The sequence below is a fragment of the Pinus tabuliformis genome, chromosome 4_1 (assembly GCF_031772625.1).
Source record: "Pinus tabuliformis cultivar Carrire ecotype Pingquan chromosome 4_1, CPIR1, whole genome shotgun sequence".
Classification (NCBI taxonomy): Eukaryota; Viridiplantae; Streptophyta; class Pinopsida; order Pinales; family Pinaceae; genus Pinus; species Pinus tabuliformis.
In genome coordinates, this window is record NC_142303.1 from 843504205 (window position 1) to 843526958 (window position 22754).

Consider the following 22754-nt stretch of genomic DNA (forward strand, 5'->3'; position numbering starts at 1 on the left):
TTCAGAGGCATGTAGCCATCACATCTCTTCTCAGAGATAAGCTACCATCGCCCTAGCTAGTTTATTTCCATTTCTGTTGTAAGCATATTTGAGTATTTTCCATTAATGAAATGAAGTATGATTTCCGCTGCATCTTTGTGTATATGGTTATCTCTGTAATTTGTTGCGTTCCTGTTTAAATCCGGATCAATTGGAAACCCAAAGGTAGTATTGATCTACATCTGGGGTCAAAGGGTTTTTTTACAGTGGTATTTACTAACATTGAAGATAAAGACAAAATATTCGAAGGAGGGCCCTACTTTTTTGCAGCAGTAGGCCTCTATATGAGGCCATGGAAGATGAACTTCGTTCCAGAAAGAGAGACATTCACCTTAGTACCTGTTTGGGTAAGGCTCTATTCCCTACCTCTCGATTATTGGCAACATGGGTCGCTTGCTGCCATTGGCAATAAACTAGGTCATTTGTGAAAGCTTCGGAAGCCACAAGACGGGGTAAATATACCTCCTATGCTAGGATTTGCATAGAAATGGATCTATCAGGCGCTCTCCCGGATGAACTAATCCTGGAAGTTTTTGATGAGGAATGGGTCCAAACGGTGGATTATGAGCATATCCCGTTCAGATGTCGTAGATGTCACAAACATGGTCACCTGATTAGAGACTGTCCTCTTAGTAAAGCAGACAATAAAGGAAAACCGAATACTGGGAAGGAGACTGATAACTTTCAGAAAGTGGTAAGTAAAGGAAAAGGAGGCAAAAAAGAAGCAAGACAACAACGCAACAAGGAGCAAAAGATCAACCTGAACCGGTTTCAAGCACTGGAAGAAGAGGAAGAAATGACAAGGGTAAATCAAGCAATGGAGGAAGAACCTAAGGAAAAAGAGAAGGAGGAGAACTACAACATAACACAAGAGATTTGTAACAGGAAAGAAACTATGAATAGTGAGACTGAAGCAGAAATGGATATGGAAATGACCCAAAGTGAAATAGATCTGGAAGACCATGAACTGCAAGAAATTCTAGAAAAGGAACACCTAGATCTGGAAGGGTTCTTGATGCAGGGAACCACGGGAGGGATAGAATCACTACCCCAAGAGGACTGCAACAGAATACAACAGTTGTTTCTATGGAAGTCTCAAGAAAGAGGGTTAGAAACAGGAACAACCACTGACAAGCTGGAAAACAAAGGAGTGAAAACAATGAAACCAACCCCAGGACTAGCTCCTAGAAATGCGGGTAAGAAGAGAGGCCGGAAAAAGCAGAAGGAACTTTTGATGGAGTGTGGAAAGCTCATGATAGATTCGGGTAAGATGAAAGACCTAACCAGTTACTCCTTTACAAATCTTTAAATATGAAATTTACATCTTGGAATATTAGAGGTCTAGGAAGTAAAAGAAAACAAAGATTGCTTAGTTATAGAATGAAACAAGATATGTCGGATATGATTTTTATCCAGGAAACGAAATGTTCCATTCAGAAAATAAGACTCATACACAACAAATGGCTCATCAGATATGAGTTTCTAGAGGTTAAAGCTGAGAACACAGCGGGGGGCATTCTTACTCTTTGGAATCCCCAAAGGATCAGCATAATGGATGCAGAGGCATCAAGAAATTATCTATCAGTGGTCATTCAACCGGTTGGGGTCTCGGAAACATTCCTAGTTACAAATGTTTACGGTCCCCAAAAATTAGATGATAAACTCAAATTGTTAGAAGCCCTTAGTGACCTCAGAAGCAGACAGACTAGAATGCCTTGGATCTTGGGAGGAGATTTTAACATGATCAAATCTCTCTCGGAAAAAAAAGGAGGCACCAGAGTGCTCAACAAAGACTCCTTAGCGTTCCAATCATTCACAGACAATATGAATTTGGTTGAGTCAGATTCAAGTAATGTTCTTTTTACATGGAACAACAAAAGAGGAGGTGAGGCACTGGTAGCGTCTAAGCTAGATCGATTCATGATATCAGAGGAACTAATGTTCCTTAATAGTGAAATAACAACCAGAGTGCTTCCTTTTGGAGGTTCAGATCATTGGCCGATTCAGTTGGAAATTAAGGGTATAGATGCTCCCAGGAACAGACCCTTCAGATTCGAAAACATCTGGCTCTCCCACCCGGATTTCATTAGTAATATTGAAAAATGGTGGGCTGAAGACTTGCAAATCCAAGGTTCCAAGATGTACCTTCTACATAAAAGACTAAAGCACATTAAGTTCAGACTAAAGGAATGGAACCGGAAAGATTTGGGGAACACTTTTGAGGAAAAACAATCAGTGGAAATCAAAATTCTAGAACTCAACAAGGCTCTGATAAGCAATGGATTTGACAAAGACAAAAGTGAGCAAGCTGATAAATACCATCTAGTTTGGGAAAATTTATGCAAACAAGAGGAAATATTTTGGAGACAAAAATCCAGAATTCAATGGCTCAAGGAAGGAGAATGGAACACCAGATTTTTTCACAGATCCACAATGGTTAACAGAGCTCACAACAAAATCTCCATGATTAAAGATGAGGGAGGGGAAATTCAAACCACTCACAAAGACATTGAAGCTGTGCTTGTACAACATTTCCAGAACATCACTTGGGAAAACACTCCAGACAGGGATCCGTACATCAGGGGAATAACAGGGCATATCCCCAAACTGGTGTCCAGAGAGGACAATTTCAACCTCAATGGACTAGTTGAGGAAGAGGAGGGCAGCGGGGTTCTCAAAGATATGCAGAATGGCAAAGCACCAGGCCTAGATGGTTTCAATGTGGATTTTTTTAAAGCGTGTTGGCATATTGTCAAAGAGGACGTTGTGAATGTGGTAGAGGATTCCAGGAGAAGAAAAACTATACTGAAAGCTCTCAACACCTCCTTTATTTCCCTTATTCCCAAGCAGGACACAACTCAATCAGCAGACAAGTACAGACCTATTGCCTTATGTAATGTGGTTTACAAGATAATATCCAAAGTAGTGGCCAATAGACTCAAACCTCTCCTCCCCTCGCTAGTGTCTGAAGAGCAATCAGGTTATGTGGAGGGAAGACAGATTCTAGACAACATTATTCAAGCTCATGAGGTGGTGCACACGCTCACCAGTAAAAAACAAGCGGGGATGATCATGCAATTGGATATTGCCAAAGCGTATGACAAGGTGAATTGGAATTACATCAAGAAAGTTCTCTCTGCCTTTGGGTTCGATCACAACTGGGTCAGATGGGTCATGGCGCTGGTGACCTCCTCCAGCTTTTCCATTCTAGTAAATGGCTCTCCCTCTGTTATCTTCAATCCTTCTAGAGGCCTCAGGCAAGGAGACCCTCTCTCTCCCTTCCTCTTCATTCTTATGATGGAAGGGCTTGGGCGTTCCATTAAGCAGGCCAAGGCTTTTGGAAGAATTAGGGGTCTTCAAACTTCTAAGAACAGTTCTGAGTTGACTCATCAACAATTTGTGGATGATACCTTACTGCAAGGCGTTCCTACAGTCAAAGAGGCTTTGGCCTACAAGAAAATTCTTAAGGATTTTGCACTGGCTACAGGTATGGAAGTCAACCTCTCTAAATCAAAAATATTCTTCTTCAACACTAACATTGCTATCCAAAGAAATATCTCAAGAATTCTCGGCTTCCAACGAGATTCCCTCCCCTCTAAATATTTAGGAATACCTCTTACTGCCAGACCCATGCAAAAGAGTATATGGGAACCAGTCATTAATAAGATGCAGGATAGAGTAAAAAATTGGACCTTCCGTGCCTTGAACCTGGCTGGCAGGTTAGTTCTAACAAAGGTTGGAGAGCCGCTCTACCCAAAATGCTTTGGACAAATGTCTCCCAGTCCTTGGTGACTGAATTCAGGGCAGTCCTGACCATGAACTCTAGATCCGATGTAGACCACACGGAAGTAAACTGGTCACAAATCCCTTGCAACCTGAGAAGGGAGGATCTATCTCCTCTCCTTTCTGCATCTAATACTGTCTCAGCTGATTTTCTAATAGAATATTCTGTTGCACGGAAGAGCCCTGATACAAGGTGGTCAGGGTCTCCCACATCTCCCTTCTTGTGTTCTTCTCAGCAACGTGTGGTACTACATGATCTTTGACCCCGTCTACCCCGTCTAAGATCATGCACTTGGCCTCAGCCTGGGCCTCCTCGTGTTTCTTCAATGGATCAGCGTCGACCGGTTCAGCAACTACCTTCAAGGCATAGTCCTTGATGTGATGTTTGTCTAGGATTGCCAGGATCCTAGCCTTCCAAATGAAAAAATTGGATGCTTCGTCCAATCTGTCCTGATCCCTCAACCCATTCATTGCCATCTCTGCTCCTCTTCTCTAGACTCCCTCTGAGTCCTGATTTCCCTCTCGAAAATCCTTCGGCCAACCGTCGAATCACTCCTCTCCAATCCTCCTTTGCCGCTGCAACCCGGATCTAGATTTCTTGGCTATAAATCTTTCGAGGTAGTGCTTCCCTCTACCTTGGTTTAGTTTCCTTAGACACTATTCTGCACCAACAGAAACATTGTCCCACCAGCTCCTCAAATCAAAATCTGCACAGCTCCCTTAGCCCCGACAACTCGAAGAATCTGAGCCCTTTAGGCTTTGCGCAATCTCTTCGTGGGCTGAATCTGCTCCTCCCGACCAACTGTGTCAATCCTTCCTAGCTCAAAAAGATGACGTGGCTCTGTGTGAGCCTAATCTTCCCTCCTTTGCGTTTGCGCTGGCCATGATGGTTGACGCAGCTATTGCGTCTTTCTCTCCCTATCAGAATGCTGACGTAGGCATTGCGTGAGCCTCTGCATCACACTCTCGGCGTTGCATCACTCCTCCTCTTGCCTCTTCAACTCTGGAACAGCGCTGTCTCTCGGGACAACTGCTTCTCTGCTGCAAATTCTCATATTTCTCGGTTGGTGTATTCAATCACCTATAATCTGCAATTGCTCTGATACCATGTGAAAATTCTTGAATCTAACACATCAGAAACCCCTACTGCAATTATTGGTTTACAATGTCCTACTTGTTCTTTACATTAACAAGTTGTTTAATTACATAAACATCGAAGTAAACACTATTGCAGCCTTCACAAATATACAGATCATGCACTGAAATAAACAGAGATAATAACACAAGGGACACCTTTATTTTTGGACAATCGTCCCCAGAAAAACTCAATTCGGGAAAATTGTTGCAGCAGATAGAAAGTTTGTATTATTAAGAAGATTTCGTGAATACAACTAGGGTGCCAAAAATGACTCACCCAATAGAGAATATCCTTGGCAGTAATACCTCTATCCAAAGACAAATATTCTGGCAAATTAGCAACCGGATGATCAAACCCCACAGTAACTCTGGTTGTTCCCTATGCTGGACAGCGAACGCTGCTCCAAGCACTGCTCTAGAACTGCGTCACCCTCTCATGGCTCAGATTATGTTGATCTGCTCCCAGTCTGCCCCACAGAATCTCCCCAGCGCTGCCTCTGAGGCCCAGCATCAGCCTCTATGGCTTTTGCATCGCCTGCGCCAACCTTCTGCGTCCTCTAAGTCAGCTCTTCGGCCTCTACGTCAGCCCTTCTAGGGCTTGTGCTGTCTCTCCATGCACTGCGCTGCCTCTCGCTATGTATTCGTTAGCCTCAGATGAAAATCCATTGTTGAACTGCCCATCACTGCAACTCTAATCACTAACTCGATTTCCTCGGCAAACCTCACCCCAAAAAATCGAATTCCATGATCTCTTGGTGTGTCTCCAACTGACCCTCAAGCCTCTTCTTATACTTTTCCCGTTGACAAATCAACGGCCGAGATTAAGTCCCTAATCAACTACTAAGATTAGAACTGGCTTGATCCTCATCACTTAGAACTTTCTCATCCATATTTTATTAATACACATTAATATTTTTAGTTTGCTAAGTTTAGGCTTAGGAACTCATTAAAAATATTAATTATTTTAATAACTCCTCATCCGGGTGGAATTTCTCCAAACTATTTCTGGGTCTTGGAGACCTCATATGCCTTAGCCTCTCCAGCAATTTTCAAGGCTAGAGAACATCCGATGCTACCCAAAATCAACATCTTCAACCATCCACAATTTGTCCTATCCGAGCTCCAAAACACTAGTCTACACTTCAAATATCTGAGCACAATCCTCCAGAGATCTGTTCTATTCGAGCTCAAGGATAATCACATGTCTGCACTACAGGTCCATTGTTGTCAATGTTCCGAAATTTTGTGGTGAGGTCCAAACTTTTATAACTTGGTTCGAGCCTTAACTGAACTATAATCAGTAATCACAAATACGTGCCCTGAAACTAAGGTATCTTTGGTAAGGTCCGAGCATCAAGTCTTCTTGCAGGTGAATGTTTTAGGACTGATCTTTAAATTTCTGAGATCCGAAGTGCTGTCTGTTCCAAAAAAGTTCTGAGTTATAGAAGGTGTTGTCGCGCAGATTGACACGACAACGCTCAGACCGGGGGCTGTCACTCTGATCCCCGATCCCTCCGTTTAAGCCTGTCTCCCGCGGCTAAGGGGGGTAGACCCTGCGAGATAATGAAGACCAACTGTCGACCAGTTGGTTGGGAGACACGAGACACGATATGAAAAGCACTAGATGGATTTGATTAATTTAGCAGACCAGTGCCTTGTGGAGTTAATTTTTAATCGATTAATTATCAGATGCTGAGGAATATAAACCATGCAGAGCAAGAATTTATCATCAAAGCTCGAATGATGCAAGATATCAGTTAAAACGACGACGCTCTTATAATGACAAAAGCTCAAATAACGATATTCAGTGACTGAGAGTTTTGAAAAGATGAATGCTTTCAAACAACCACTCATAAATCATCAATCAGATACCAGATGGTCATTCATGTAAAACATTTATCCCACATCAGTAATTTTGAACCTCAAAATGATATTTTCCCGAGAATAACTGGATCTGGCAAACAAGAGAATTTTCCACAAAATTTTTATATTTTTTCAAAAATTTTTAAATCTTTTTTCAATGTTTTTTTATTTATTTATTTATTTATTTTATTTTTCAATATTATAAAAATGAAAATTAAAAATCTAAAAATCTAAAATCTAAAACCTATCCTAAAACTAAATCTAAACTAAAATTAAAATCTAAAACGCTTAAACAAAAATCTAAAAACTAAATATTAAAATCTATATAAAAAAAATTTACAATCTAACAAAACCTAAGAAACAACTATGCAAATATATACATATTATAAACCTGAATCTAAAATCTAAAAAAAAAACTAAATCAAAATCTTAAAAAAAAAAAAAACTAAAGTCGTAAACATTTTCTTTTTAAAATTTAATTGAAATCTAAATGAAACTTTAAACTAGCCAAAATAACCTCGCTACTCTAAATGATTTTATTTAACATACAATTGAAAATTCCTAAGCAAATAAAATCGAAATTAACAAAAAGAAACGATAGCCTAACTTACGCATAAAAAAAAAGTCTAACGGTGAGAGGTATTACGCCTAACCCTCAGCTGCGATATAACCACGCATTTACATATTAAATCAAAAAACAAGCATGAAATCATGACCTGATCTGGCATCAGAATACGATTGCGTCCCCAAAAAAATTTCTAACCTAAACGTAACACGCAATACGGTGAAGCATTACCAGTGTAAGAAGGAAAATGCGAGCCGAGAAGAACTTACCAGATCAAATCGTTCTCGGTAATGCTTTAGGGTTTTACCTGGCAATCGATCCTCTCTCAGCAGAAACGAAAGTGATGTACGTTGTTACCTGAGGAGGTGAATCGATTTAAACTGCGTGATGGATCGATTTTACCTGCGTAGATATGCACATATCACAATACAAAAAATTTGCTGAGACAATAATGTTCAGCCATGGACGGAGGATGACCCAGCGTTGAATCTCTGCTGCTTTCAGATTGACGTGGATGAGACCGGTGATACACAGATTTACAGTGGCTTTGTTTCGCTTGTACACAGGTCAACAGCGTGGATAAAGGCACATTCGGTTTAAAAAATGTTCATCGCTTGTCCAGAAATCTTATGCCTGCATACACATGCACCACTGCTTCAGACCGATGAGCAGATACAAGAAAACTGAGAACCCTAATCAAAACTGTACAAAGCAAAATCTTGAAATTTGAAACCCTAGATCAGAAAATTTTGAAACCCTAAAACAGCTGATTAATTTACAGATTTGGCCCCTTAACAGCAAGATTCAACAATAAGCACGGAAATATTTTGAAGAAACAGAAATTTTAGGTTTTCACTGTGAAGAACTTCAGAAAATCTCTCATGCAAATTAGAAAAATAAACCGAATGATAGACCCAGGATCAAATCCAGCTGGGCTCAGCAAAAAATGCTTGCGGGAGTTGGCTGGTTCAGCCGAGAACTTCCCCGAACGCCCACAAATTTCCTTCAGAAAATGTTTTCTGCACAGCTCAAAACAACCATCAGTAAAGAGGGCAAAAATGTTGCTAGATCTCAGGAAGTAATGGAGATACCTGCCATTACTTCAGAAACCCTAACAGCACTCAAACCCTAGCAAGTGGACAAGATACCTATGCCCACAATACTCTACAAAAAGCTATTATTAATGGCTGAAAATAACATATGCAGAAAATTAAACAATCTCACAGCATTTCAAGAGAGTAACACCAGCAAGATATGGACCCCAAAGTCTTCTTTTATTAACCAGAAACAGATTTACAAGAGAGCTTCTTCAGTATCAGACTCACAGATCAGATGATCTAAAATGACCCCTAGCACCCTATTTAAAGGAAATGATCCCAACGGCTAGTTCGAGTGATCCATGTAGAAATGATCTCGACCGTTGATGAGGATCAAGACATCTCTTGATCTCATCCGTCGATTTATTCACTTAAAATATTATTATTTTATTAGTTAGGGTTTTTACTTTATTTTTTTAATTTTTTATTATTTTATTATTTTTATTCATTTTTTAATTTTTTTTTTTAATTCATTTTAAAATGGATCATCGAACTAAGCCTTCGGAAACATCACCTAGGACCTAGGACTTAGGACTCATGAGGGGATTTAAAACATTTTTCAACCCTCAGGACACATTACATCATGACTTTTACAATTTACATCTTAAGGGAGAAAACCCCTTTAACATAGACCCTCACAAATCACCCAGTTCTGCGACACAATTATAATCTAGCAGATCAACACACTAGGATTCTCCTAAAATTCCAATGACAAAATCCATCCCGACTTTGGGGTCAGGTTTGAAGGAAAACTCTGCCGATCCATGGATCGGTGAGACGAAAATCCTTCCGGGACGTAGATTACCACTAGAAAGTTAGGTCCACCTAGGCAATTCACATACACGACTCATATCTGCTAAGATTATTTACAATTAATACATGCAGACTGGGTTTACAATTAGATTGATCAAGCTGCTGATGACTGCTGGATGGCACAAACACGCTGATCAGGTGCTGCCCCTTTCTTGCAAAGAAAAAGGGGGTGTACTGCATGGGTAGTTGACCGGTAGAGGTCAACATCTGGCTCTACTTGGGGACACGTTGCTGCTTGCAGGAATGTGAGAATCCAGAATCTGCGTTCATACAACACAAAAATAAGTAGCGTCCATCCAAAAAAAATCATCATATACGTTAAGCACAATAAAGATAAAAGCTCTTCATTTATTAACTATCTAAAGCAGAAATGAAAATGCGGAAAAAGCAAGGAGCAGGGTTAGAAATACGATACAAAAGATGCCCCATGGCATCACATGTGTTCAATAAAGTGCATACTGAGCATTTGCCTGCTTTCAGGCAAATCTGCTGGCTGCTTGTCGGATGTACCATGTCCAATTTTGCATATGGTAGGACTTTTTCCTATCCGAAAATCAAGCTGCTCGCGGCCGTCTGATGCGTCAAATCTTCTTCTCATTTTCTTTCTCTTGCGCTTTTTCTTTCTGGCTGGTTGTATGACTGATGACATGGAACTTTCTGTTTCAAAACTATCGGATGAAGTATGTAAGATATGTCTTTCTTTAGCCCGCATCTGATCTTTATCATTCTTAAGTCTATCCGGATCACCTTCAATTAACCATCTTTCAATTGAATCAATAACCTCCTCATAATAAGATGGGGCTTGTTGCAGCAAGTGAGAAGGCTCCTGATCTATTGATGTCACCTGGTTTCTTTCATCTTCTAATTGCTGAAACCTTTGAACCTGTATTCTAATGGCATCCATCTGACTAGAGTATTCAACCTTTATAGCATTGATTTGTCTGACATGGTGTTCTTGCATATCTTTTATTACTTTAACATTTTCTTCCTTTATGTTCATCAAGCAATGTTGTATGGAATTTATTTCTTCTTTGTGATTCGCTTGCATGTCAGCCAACTGATTATTATGATTGAATGTCATGATAGTCATTTCCTCATCCATAGTTAATAACTTATTTTGCATAGAGTCAATTTCCCTATCATGATCAGCTTTAATGGTCACCATATTTTCCTCTAAGACTGACATCTTGCTTTGCATGATTCTAATTTCTGTTTCATGATTAGTCTTCATGGCCTCAATTTCTTTAGCATGGTGACTTTGCGTGACCTCAATCTCCCTATTACGTTTTTCCAGGTGGGTGCATAAAGTTTTCACATCATTGACATAATTAGTTTGATTGATTTCCATATTTCTTACCAGCATCATTAGGTCTCGTATAATTTGCTTTTGCTCTTCTTTTTCATTATTATTTGTCCCTGATTTTCCACTATGATGATCTGCAATATTTCCGGTTGATGACACATTCTGATCTTGAAGACTTTCTTCAACAGCTGGATTTTTTACAAGATTACTTTCTTTCGTTTGCACAATTTTAGAGGTAGAAGGCAAGCTGTTTGGACTATCATATCTATCTTTAAAAGCATTGAGAATGTCTTGTAAAGAAGTGAAAAAATCATTAGGAAAATTATTAAACCAATTCAAGGCATCACCCTCTAAAGAATGGACAAATAGACGCATCTTGAAATCTTCATGATTATATTGAGGAAATCTACAATATAAGATCATTACACAAGTAAACATGTTTAAATGTTGTTTAACAGTGACCGAATCACCACCCGAGAACTTAAATAATTTAGAAATGGCCTCTTTTGGAAGATCATGGAGATTATCAGTAAAATGACATGGTTTACATGAATAATCCATGATGAACAGTAAGGGATCAAATGGATGATAGAAAGAGATTTCTGCTCAAGAAAATTAAGAGATGAAAGAAGTGGAGTCGCCACTTGAACAATGAATCTGATTCTAGGATCCAAAAAGTAACCACAAGCAGATATGCGGGAGGCTTCTTGTATGGGAAAAATAAGAAAATGGAGTCGCCACCCAAACAAGAAACACACCGAAGATATGCTGATGAGGCAATGAAAGATCCAAATGATAACCCCCAAAGGTCGAATCTGCCAGCTCAAATGAGAGATGAGAAAGATGAGAAGATGAAACTCCAAGAACAGAAAAACTCTGTCCCCGGCAACGGCGCCAAAAAATGTTGTTGCGCAGATTGACACGACAACGCTCAGACCGGGGGCTGTCACTCTGATCCCCGATCCCTCCGTTTAAGCCTGTCTCCCGCGGCTAAGGGGGGTAGACCCTGCGAGATAATGAAGACCAACTGTCGACCAGTTGGTTGGGAGACACGAGACACGATATGAAAAGCACTAGATGGATTTGATTAATTTAGCAGACCAGTGCCTTGTGGAGTTAATTTTTAATCGATTAATTATCAGATGCTGAGGAATATAAACCATGCAGAGCAAGAATTTATCATCAAAGCTCGAATGATGCAAGATATCAGTTAAAACGACGACGCTCTTATAATGACAAAAGCTCAAATAACGATATTCAGTGACTGAGAGTTTTGAAAAGATGAATGCTTTCAAACAACCACTCATAAATCATCAATCAGATACCAGATGGTCATTCATGTAAAACATTTATCCCACATCAGTAATTTTGAACCTCAAAATGATATTTTCCCGAGAATAACTGGATCTGGCAAACAAGAGAATTTTCCACAAAATTTTTATATTTTTTCAAAAATTTTTAAATCTTTTTTCAATGTTTATTTATTTATTTATTTATTTATTTTTTTTATTTTTCAATATTATAAAAATGAAAATTTAAAATCTAAAAATTTAAAATCTAAAACCTATTCTAAAACTAAATCTAAACTAAAATTAAAATCTAAAACGCTTAAACAAAAATCTAAAACATAAAATCTAAAAACTAAATATTAAAATCTATATAAAAAAAATTTAAAATCTAACAAAACCTAAGAAACAACTATGCAAATATATACATATTATAAACCTGAATCTAAAATCTAAAAAAAAAACTAAATCAAAATCTTAAAAAAAAACTAAAATCGTAACTTCACGTAAACATTTTCTTTTTAAAATTTAATTGAAATCTAAATGAAACTTTAAACTAGCCAAAATAACCTCGCTACTCTAAATGATTTTATTTAACATACAATTGAAAATTCCTAAGCAAATAAAATCGAAATTAACAAAAAGAAACGATAGCCTAACTTACGCATAAAAAAAAAGTCTAACGGTGAGAGGTATTACGCCTAACCCTCAGCTGCGATATAACCACGCATTTACATATTAAATCAAAAAACAAGCATGAAATCATGACCTGGTCTGGCATCAGAATACGATTGCGTCCCCAAAAAATTTTCTAACCTAAACGTAACACGCAATACGGTGAAGCATTACCAGTGTAAGAAGGAAAATGCGAGCCGAGAAGAACTTACCAGATCAAATCGTTCTCGGTAATGCTTTAGGGTTTTACCTGGCAATCGATCCTCTCTCAGCAGAAACGAAAGTGATGTACGTTGTTACCTGAGGAGGTGAATCGATTTAAACTGCGTGATGGATCGATTTTACCTGCGTAGATATGCACATATCACAATACAAAAAAAATTTCTGAGACAATAATGTTCAGCCATGGACGGAGGATGACCCAGCGTTGAATCTCTGCTGCTTTCGGATTGACGTGGATGAGACCGGTGATATACAGATTTATAGTGGCTTTGTTTCGCTTGTACACAGGTCAACAGCGTGGATAAAGGCACATTCGGTTTAAAAAAAATGTTCATCGCTTGTCCAGAAATCTTATGCCTGCATACATATGCACCACTGCTTCAGACCGATGAACTGCCTGTAGATACCAGAAAACTGAGAACCCTAATCAAAACTGTACAAAGCAAAATCTTGAAATTTGAAACCCTAGATCAGAAAATTTTGAAACCCTAAAACAACTGATTAATTTACAGATTTGGCCCCTTAACAGCCAGATTCAACAATAAGCACGGAAATATTTTGAAGAAACAGAAATTTTAGGTTTTCACTGTGAAGAACTTCAAAAAATCTCTCATGCAAATTAGAAAAATAAACCGAATGATAGACCCAGGATCAAATCCAGCTGGGCTCAGCAAAAAATGCTTGCGGGAGCTGGCTGGTTCAGCCGAGAACTTCCCCGAACGCCCACAAATTTCCTTCAGAAAATGTTTTCTGCACAGTTCAAAACAACCATCAGTAAAGAGGGCAAAAATGCTGCTATATCTCAGGAAGTAATGGAGATACCTGCCATTACTTCAGAAACCCTAACAGCACTCAAACCCTAGCAAGTGGACAAGATACATGTGCCCACAATACTCTACAAAAAGCTATTATTAATGGCTGAAAATAACATATGCAGAAAATTAAACAATCTCACAGCATTTCAAGAGAGTAACACCAGCAAGATATGGACCCCAAAGTCTTCTTTTATTAACCAGAAACAGATTTACAAGAGAGCTTCTTCAGAATCAGACTCACAAATCAGATGATCTGAAATGACCCCTAGCACCCTATTTAAAGGAAATGATCCCAACGGCTAGTTCGAGTGATCCATGTAGAAATGATCTCGACCGTTGATGAGGATCAAGACATCTCTTGATCTCATCCGTCGATTTATTCACTTAAAATATTATTATTTTATTAGTTAGGGTTTTTACTTTATTTTTTTATTTTTTTATTATTTTATTATTTTTATTCATTTTTTATTTTTTATTTTTAATTCATTTTAAAATGGATCATCGAACTAAGCCTTCGGAAACATCACCTAGGACCTAGGACTTAGGACTCATGAGGGGATTTAAAACATTTTTCGACCCTCAGGACACATTACATCATGACTTTTACAATTTACATCTTAAGGGAGAAAACCCCTTTAACATAGACCCTCACAAATCACCCAGTTCTGCGACACAACTATAATCTAGCAGATCAACACACTAGGATTCTCCTAAAATTCCAATGACAAAATCCATCCCGGCTTTGGGGTCAGGTTTGAAGGAAAACTCTGTCGATCCATGGATTAGTGAGACAAAAAACCTTCCGGGACGTAGATTACCACTAGAAAGTTAGGTCCACCTAGGCAATTCACATACACGACTCATATCTGCTAAGATTATTTACAATTAATACATGCAGACTGGGTTTACAATTAGATTGATCAAGCTGCTGATGACTGCTGGATGGCACGGACACGCTGATCAGGTGCTGTCCCTTTCTTGCAAAGAAAAAGGGGGTGTACTGCATGGGTAGTTGACCGGTAGAGGTCAACAGAAGGTTTAAGAATAATACACCCACAAATTTTACCATAGTTTGTACTCACTGGTTCGAGGTCTTCATGATATCTAATCACATATTTAACCCAAACATTCAAGCTTTTAATTCCTTGGCTTCCTCAGTTCACGAGATGCGAACTCCACTTCATTTTCGTCTTATATCTCTGTGATTTTCACCGAACTGCTTGGTTAAAATGATGATTTCAGACTTGTATTTATACACTTTTTTCTTCTAACGAAAAGACACGTCCCTTGGATGAGAAGTCAACTTGGACAGGTAGGCATAGGTCGGCTAGGGGAAATAATATGATATATCATCTTAGAAAATTCATTTTGTCCTAGACTAAGGGGAGTTAGAGGGCAAGTGAGGGCTCATTAGAAAGGCAAAAGAGTCCTCTATAAGCTGGTGAAGGAGTCATTGTAATATGAAGTCTTCAAGATGATAAGAAATAATTTTCATTATGACTGTTTAGGAATTTATAGTACAGACCTTGAGATTTTTAGGATTCTTCATGCATAAGAACATTGGGACTAGGATAAGGGTTAGGGCATCTGTGGTCATCAAGTGTATCTCATATTGACATCAATGACAATTATTGACCAACAATCTCCCCCTTTGCCATTGATGGAAATATTTTATCTTCTTTCAACATTTTCTCCCCCTTTGACATCAATGGCAAATAGGGTGTCCAAGTACTCCCCCTATCAAGCTGCCTCTTGTCATGTTGCTCCCTCTGTCATGGTGCTCCTACCCTTGTCGATGTGTTGTCCTAATGTGATGCAAGAGCAATGACTCCCATCTTTTGGCAAAGATATTCAAATGCTTCTCGTGGTAGGGGTTTTGTGAAGATATCTACAATTTGTTCCTTTGTATTGACGTATTCCAATCTAATATTTTGTTCTACAACTTGTTCACGGAGAAAGTGGTATTTGATTGGAATATGTTTTTCCTTCGAGTGCATTACCAGATTCTTCGAAGACTGAAGGCGCTAGTGTTGTCACAATAGATAATGTTTGGTTGATTAGTCTCTATGTTGACATCTTTCAATGCTTCCTTCATCCACAATATTCGTGTACAACAATATGCATCAGCTACATATTTGACTTCAGCGGTGCAGAGAGATATAGAGGATTGTTTTTCGCTGAGCCAAGATACAAGATAGTCTCCCATGAAGAATGCAATTACGCTAGTACTTTTTTCGGTTGTCTACGCTTCCGGCCCAATCAGCATCGATGTAAGTTGTCACAGTAAGAGTTGTGCTTTTGGGATACCATAGGCCAAAATTAGGAGTACCTTTCAAATATCTGAGAATTCTTTTCACAGCGAACAAATGAGATTCCTTAGGAGCTGATTGAAACCTTGCCACCATTTGTGTTGCTTGCATAATATCAAGTCGTGAACTAGTTGAGTATAGAAGAACTCCAATTATTGCCTTGTAAAGAGTTGCATCCACTGAAGGGGATTCATCATCTTTGCTTAATTTGCAATCTGTAGTCATCAGTGTGCTCATAGGAGCACATTCTTCCATCCCATATCTTTTAAGCATGTCTTTAAGATATTTTGCTTGGGATATGAACATACCTTCTTTAGTTTGAATTACTTGTAGTCCAAGGAAGTAAGATAATTCACCAATCATAGACATTTCAAATTCCTTAGACATATTTTGAGCAAATTCATGACTCATTTCATCATTGTTGCTAGCAAAAATCAGATCATCAACATATACAAGAGTGACTAGTAATTTATCCTTGTCCATTTTCATGTAGAGATTACTTCCTGCCACCCCCTTTTTGAAACCTTGTTGTTGTAGATAATGATCCAATCTTGCGTACCAAGCTCTAGGAGCTTGTTTCAATCCATATAACGCCTTTTTTAACTTACATACGAAGTCTTTTCCTTCTGCTAGATCAAACCCTTTTGGTTGCTCCATGTAGACTTCTTCCTTTAGGTCACCATTCAGAAATGTTGATTTCATGTCCATTTGATAGACTTTGAACCCTTTTGAACAAGCAAATGCCAAAAACATTCTTATAGCTTCTAATCGAGCTACCGGGGCAAAAGTTTCTTCAAAGTCAATTCCTTCAATTTGTGAGTATCCTTTACAAACAAGCCTTGCCTTATTTCTGATGATCTGTCCATCTTCGTTCATTTTGTTTTTGAACACCCACTTGGTTCCAATAATATTTTTATCTTTTGGACGAGGTACAAGTTCCCATGTTTCATTCTTTTCAATTTGAAACATTTCTTCTTCCATAGCATTCACCCAATGAGGGTCCTTACTAGCTTGAGCAAAGTTTTCTGGTTCTACCATGGATAGTAAGGCAACATCATCTTTTCTTGGTGTATTTGTCATCTTTCTTCGGGTTTGTATTCCATCATCTACATTCCCAATAATTTGTTCTTTTGGATGGTGTTTTTGAACAAATTTCACTTTTGATGGAGTTTGAGATGGTTCCTTTTGACTTTCTTGATCCTTTTCTTCCTTTGTTGTATCTTCTTCAAATTCTTCAAGAATAGAATCTTCTTCACGAACTTCAATTTCCTTTTCTAGAAGCGCCTCATCAATCTTCACATCAATGCTTTCTACTATCTTTTGTAGTCGATTATTATAGCATTTGTATGCTTTGCTCCTTGTAGAATATCCCAGAAATATTCCTTCATCAACACGAGAATCAAACTTGCCTGGTGAGTCATCATTGATCTTCATAAAGCATTTACTTCCAAAAATTCTAAAATATTTTACTGAAGCAGGTCTTCCTTTCCATAATTTGTACGGAGTTTTGTCATTATTTTGTCTTAGTTCGGATCTATTCAAGGTATACACCGCCGCCCCAACTGCTTCTCTCCAAAACTTGCCTTGCAAATTAGCTGCTAGTAACATTGTTCTCACCATTTCTTGCACAGTTTTGTTTCTTCTTTCCACTACTCCATTTTGTTTAGGAGTTCTAGCTACAGAAAGTTCTCTTTTTATTCCATGTATTTCACAGAAATCATTGAATTCCTTTGAAGTAAATTCTCCTCCTCTATCTGTTCTAAGACACTTGATTTTTTATTTTTTTTCATTTTCCACAAGAGCTTTGAAATTTTTAAAACATTCAAAAGCTTCGGATTTAAACTTTATAAAGAACACCCACATCATTCTAGTATAGTCATCTACAAATAGAGCAAAGTACCTTTCACCTTGTAGTGTTGGAGTTCTGGTTGGTCCACATAAATCTGCATGTATGATCTCCAAAGGTTTTGATGTTGAGAATTCCTTGGTCTTGAAGCAAGTTCTAGTTTTCTTTCCATGTTGACATGGGCCACACACAACCTGTTCTGACTTTATAACTTTTGGAATGTCCCTCACTGCACTTGTTTTGCTGATATTAACCAAGTTGTCAAAGTTTAGATGTCCCAATGATTTGTGCCATAACCAACTTTCATTTGCTTGACCCATATAGCATTTTTCTTCTTGAGTTTTACTTAAAATGTATACGTTATCTGGTGTTCTCACTCCTTTTCCCACAAGTTCTCCTGAAGAGGATTTTCTTATCTCACAACCTTTAGTACTAAAGATAACATTATGTTCCAAACCTGTGGTCAACCCAAGTCTAAGTGTCCAGAAAAATTTGGTTCCTTCCCCAAGAAATTCAGCCTCCAAAATTCAGATTTTTCGAAGTCAAAGCAAGTCAAAATGCCAAGTCAAACTTGGTCAACGGCTGCCCAAACAAAAAGTCAATGCAGAAAATCAGATTCAGCCTCTTTCCCTTCACACGTGTGAACTCAGAGTCCTTACTTCAGACCTGTATGAACCAACCAAGATAGGAGAGAAAAGAAAAGATAAGCTGATGTGATGTCCAAATGAGGTGCCCTTTAAGTATATTTATATGTGACTTTGGAGACCCAATTTTGACTCTAGGCCAACCTGTACTTTTGTGTGCTTGCGGGTTTTTCATTAAAACTAATATTTTTCTTTGACCAAATTGAATTCTTCCAAGGGCAAAGAGGGTCTTCTTTGGATGAGGAAGGCTGTACAAAGGAGGGAATTTGTCTCTGAGCTGCCAAATTAACAACGGAACTTCAGTGAACCATTTTTGGCCTTCCACATTGAGGCTTGTCTTAGAGGGAAGTAAATAGTGAATCTCAAACACCCTTTTTCAAAAATCATTGGTTCAATTGCTTCTTTTGAATACAGTGCTTTCCACGGTTCAAAGATCAAAGATAGATCTCATGTTGGCTTATCTTTAGACAAAATTGTTTTCAAGTTTCTTTTAGTCTGCTTCCCGAGACTCTTAGTCATAGAGGCTAAGTACAAAACAAATATATGCTCGAATGATTCTGCCTTTTGAAACATCAATCAAATCACAAAGGATTATACACTAAAAATTTGTGTTGATTGTGATATTTCTAGTTTTTTTAGGTCATTTGTGAAGCCATTTGGCCTTCTATCATTAGTCCTGAGGCCTTCTCAGCCTTCCTGAGATTTCTTCCAAGGCCTTTCGGCCTTCTGCAACCTGAGGTATCCTTGGATTTCCTGAGGTTATGACAGAGGCTTCTCAGCCTACTGAAGATTAGGGATCAGGATCATAAAAATTTGGCCTATTCAAGACTTGAGGCATTCGGTCCTTTTTGTTCTTGGCAAATCTATTTTTTAACAGAACTTCGGACTTTATAATTTCACCCAAAGACACGGACATGTTTCTGGTGTATATATTATTCTTCTTGCAAAACTAGGGCAGATTTTCAGCCTACTGTAATATGGCCCTGAGGTAACTTTTGCCTTACTGCAACATAGAGACTAGGGCATATTGGCACACTCCTTTGAAGAGTAGATGATTTCGTCCTTCTTTGGAATGTGTTCTTGAACTAGGGCTAATGACAGAACAAGCCTTAGAGGATGGCTTGAAACGGAGATGAATTCAATCTTCAAGGATGCTCTTTCACAATAAGCTTTGATACCATGTTGGTTTTTATAGGGTCTTCTATACCGATGATTACTTCAAATGGTATAGCTCTTTTTCACATGCTTTATCCATTATTCCATCATTAAGCAATTACACATAAGACATCAACAAAATAACATTTATGACAGTAGGATCATGAAGAGATAGCTAAGCAAAGAACACAAGATTTACCCTAGGAAAACCCACATGGGGAAAAACCCAGCAACCTTGGAGAAATTGTTCACTTCAACAAGAGACACACCTAGACATCCTAGTCATTTACAAAGTCAAACTAACCAAGAGAATAAGCATGGTCAAACCTGGTCCATCAGCCTCCTAGTCAAGTCAACTCACTGCCCAATAACTTCGGTCAGGTCTGCTCTGCTAGGGCATAATTCAGCCTCATACTTTTCCCTAGAGACTCTCAGTCCTGCTGCCTTTCACAGAGATTGCTTCCTCAGAAATTCGGTCTTTCCACAAAGTATTACTTCAGAGATTCAATCCTTTAATACACAGATTCGTCCTTCAACAAAAATTCTTCCTTCAACAGAATGCTACCACAGAGATTTGATACTTCAACAAGAATTAGATTCACCCTTCTTTCATATCTTCTTACCTCAGAGAAGTCCTTTCTATCTGCCTCAGTCTCGTCTTATCTTGCTGCCTCAGAAGATCCGAATTGTATGCTTGGGAAGGAGGTTGAATGCCTCATATATATAGTCTTTCGCTGGGCCAAATGGGTGCCTCTTATGTTGACGCAAACTTGACTAGGAGGAGGGCCAACCTGGCTTCTTTGGAGCCAAATAATTCATTTTTTTAAATTTAAATTTTCTCTTTTAATAAAGACATGAAGAACATGCCTTAATATTTTCTGTTGACATTAGCATGAAGAACATGCTTTGTATTTATCATTATAAATACAACAAGACCAAAAACATTAATTATGAAGACTGACAATAGCTACAAAATTCAACAAATATAAATTGAGCTTAGAATAATAAGCACTAGCAAGTTGTGCTCTCTAGAACCCAATCTAAGTGAAATTGAGTCAATTATTCTTTAACACCCGAACCACTACTAGGGTAGATAACAAGCTTGTTAAATTTGGAATTATCGCTAAATCTTCCCTGCCACATTTCCTTGAAGAAATGGAACACGCTGGGACAAAATCCAATTGTAATTGACTCTAAATGATTGTTTAGAACTTGAAACGTTACCATGGCACATGGAAATCCAATTAAAATATGTATTTCCAAATCTTACCGGTCATAATTCCTTGAAGACATTAAGCATGTCTCACAATACAACCAGGATTTGTTGTCACTGGAAAATTGCTTTCGTAACTTGGGTTTGATTTATGATATTTTTAGATATGGTCAGCATAGACTTCTACTTTCGACTCAGATGCATGGAATTGCCACTGGCACAAATCCCTCTTAACCATCGATCTATTTGTTCTAAGACAGAAGGAAGAAAAAAACACTCATGGTGCCAACCTTTATTTTTTTCCTCATCCATAAAAAGATTATATAGCCACACTAAAGTGTAAACTCACCTCGATTTAGAGTTTAGTTTAAAATGGATGTATGTTAGTTTATCAAAAAGAATAAGCTTAGTAATAGTACATGATACGAATAAAATCATTTGTGTGTCTCCCTATTAGTATATATGCTTAAATTTGGTCGTGTAACATTTCGAAATACAAAACTAAATTATGTTCTCAATACATGAATAAATAATTACTTTTGACTATAGCTTTACTATGATTAGTTTACATTTTATCTTAAGCATATTTCCTTAGAGATTAGAATGCTTTATATTTTGATGTTACTTAATTTAGAGTTGGCCACTATTTAATGCTGCAAAACATGTTTGTATGTATAGAGATGTGCTGAATTTCAGAGAATATGCAAATAACATTTCTATGTAAATTTGTTAGTGGTAACCTCCTAAATTTTGCAGGTATTCAACATTGTGCAACAAAGGCAAAGAAAACAAAGATTTTTCAAGCATATTTCTTTATCGATATTCAGGTCACCCAGAAAAGTAACTGAGAATGAAGAGAATATTGTTTGCTTCTGCTAGCATTTTCTATGGAATTAGAGCTTTAAGGTGTTAAACTAAATTATTTGTGTGTAAATTTTGTTACCCTTCGGAAAGTACAGATTGTGAACAAGTGAACAAAATTAAGTTCACAGAAACCTAGTTAACTAAATCCATTTAGGTTCATTCATTAAGTACTATATGCATTATAAAAACTTCTTGATGTTGGAATGACGTCAAATTTCTTGCACAGACGTATTATAGTACTGTAACTTTATCAGGCAATTTCTACAATGAAAGTAAATGAAAATCTTTTTCCATCATATTACCTTCTATATGTTCACTGTCATACAGAAGATCTGTGTAATGAAGATTTTTAAAACATTAGAAAGAGGAAACGAAGATGAAATTGCTTGCTTCTGCTAGAATTTTCTATGGCACAATAGTTTCTAGGGTTAACAAAAATATTCTGGTAGAGTTGCAGTTTTGAAAGTAATTCCTGCAAAAGGACATCGGAGTTTGAATCAAGTGTGCTGTAGATATTATTAATGAGTAAATGCATTTAGGACCTATTTTCATTGATTGCTGGCAACTACTGCACTCATTGTGAAAACGCTCTGGAAAATTAGTATGATGGCAGTTTTTTGCACGGAAATGAGTAAAATAATGTCTACAGAAAAGAAAGGGAAAAGAAGAAGCTAGAAGTTCAAAAACCATGAGAAAATATTTTGATTATTACCATCCACTATTATACCCAGCCTACCACATTGGCAGCAGAAGCAAAAAATGAAAGAGATAGTTGTGGGAGATAGCAGTGATCACAGGACCTTACTCAATTACAGGTTTGATGCTCAAGTCATACATCTTCTCTGCAATGGATGGTTCTTTACCTTTAGACAAAGATATCTGCCAAAATTTCAAACATCCCAAAGGAGACACTACTCCAAGGGTTAAAGTCATTGCTTATTTCATTAACTCTACCCAATAAAACAACTGAGAAGTTCAAGATGACTTCACACTTATTCATATTACAAGCAGCTATCAGCCAACTTATAGAGCCTCCAAGTCTACTACCATGAAGGTGATAAAGACAAGTTATGTTATGCATAGTGGCATGGCTCCTCCAACATATCAAGAATTTTACATAACCCC

The 22754-nt window shown here is 37.9% G+C and overlaps 1 protein-coding gene across 2 annotated transcripts in view; it reads left to right on the top strand.

Moving 5' to 3' along the window:
* LOC149178850 (6-phosphogluconate dehydrogenase family protein) overlaps window positions 1-21925 on the top strand; it is a 433139-nt gene extending 411214 nt beyond the window's left edge. For both annotated transcript variants that reach the window (XM_089420463.1, XM_089420464.1), the window contains exon 11: window positions 21522-21925. In XM_089420463.1, the coding sequence (XP_089276589.1) occupies window positions 21522-21609 (88 nt within the window). In that variant the 3' untranslated portion in view covers window positions 21610-21925. The remainder of the gene's footprint in view (window positions 1-21521) is intronic.
* The last annotated feature ends 829 nt before the right edge of the window (window positions 21926-22754 follow it).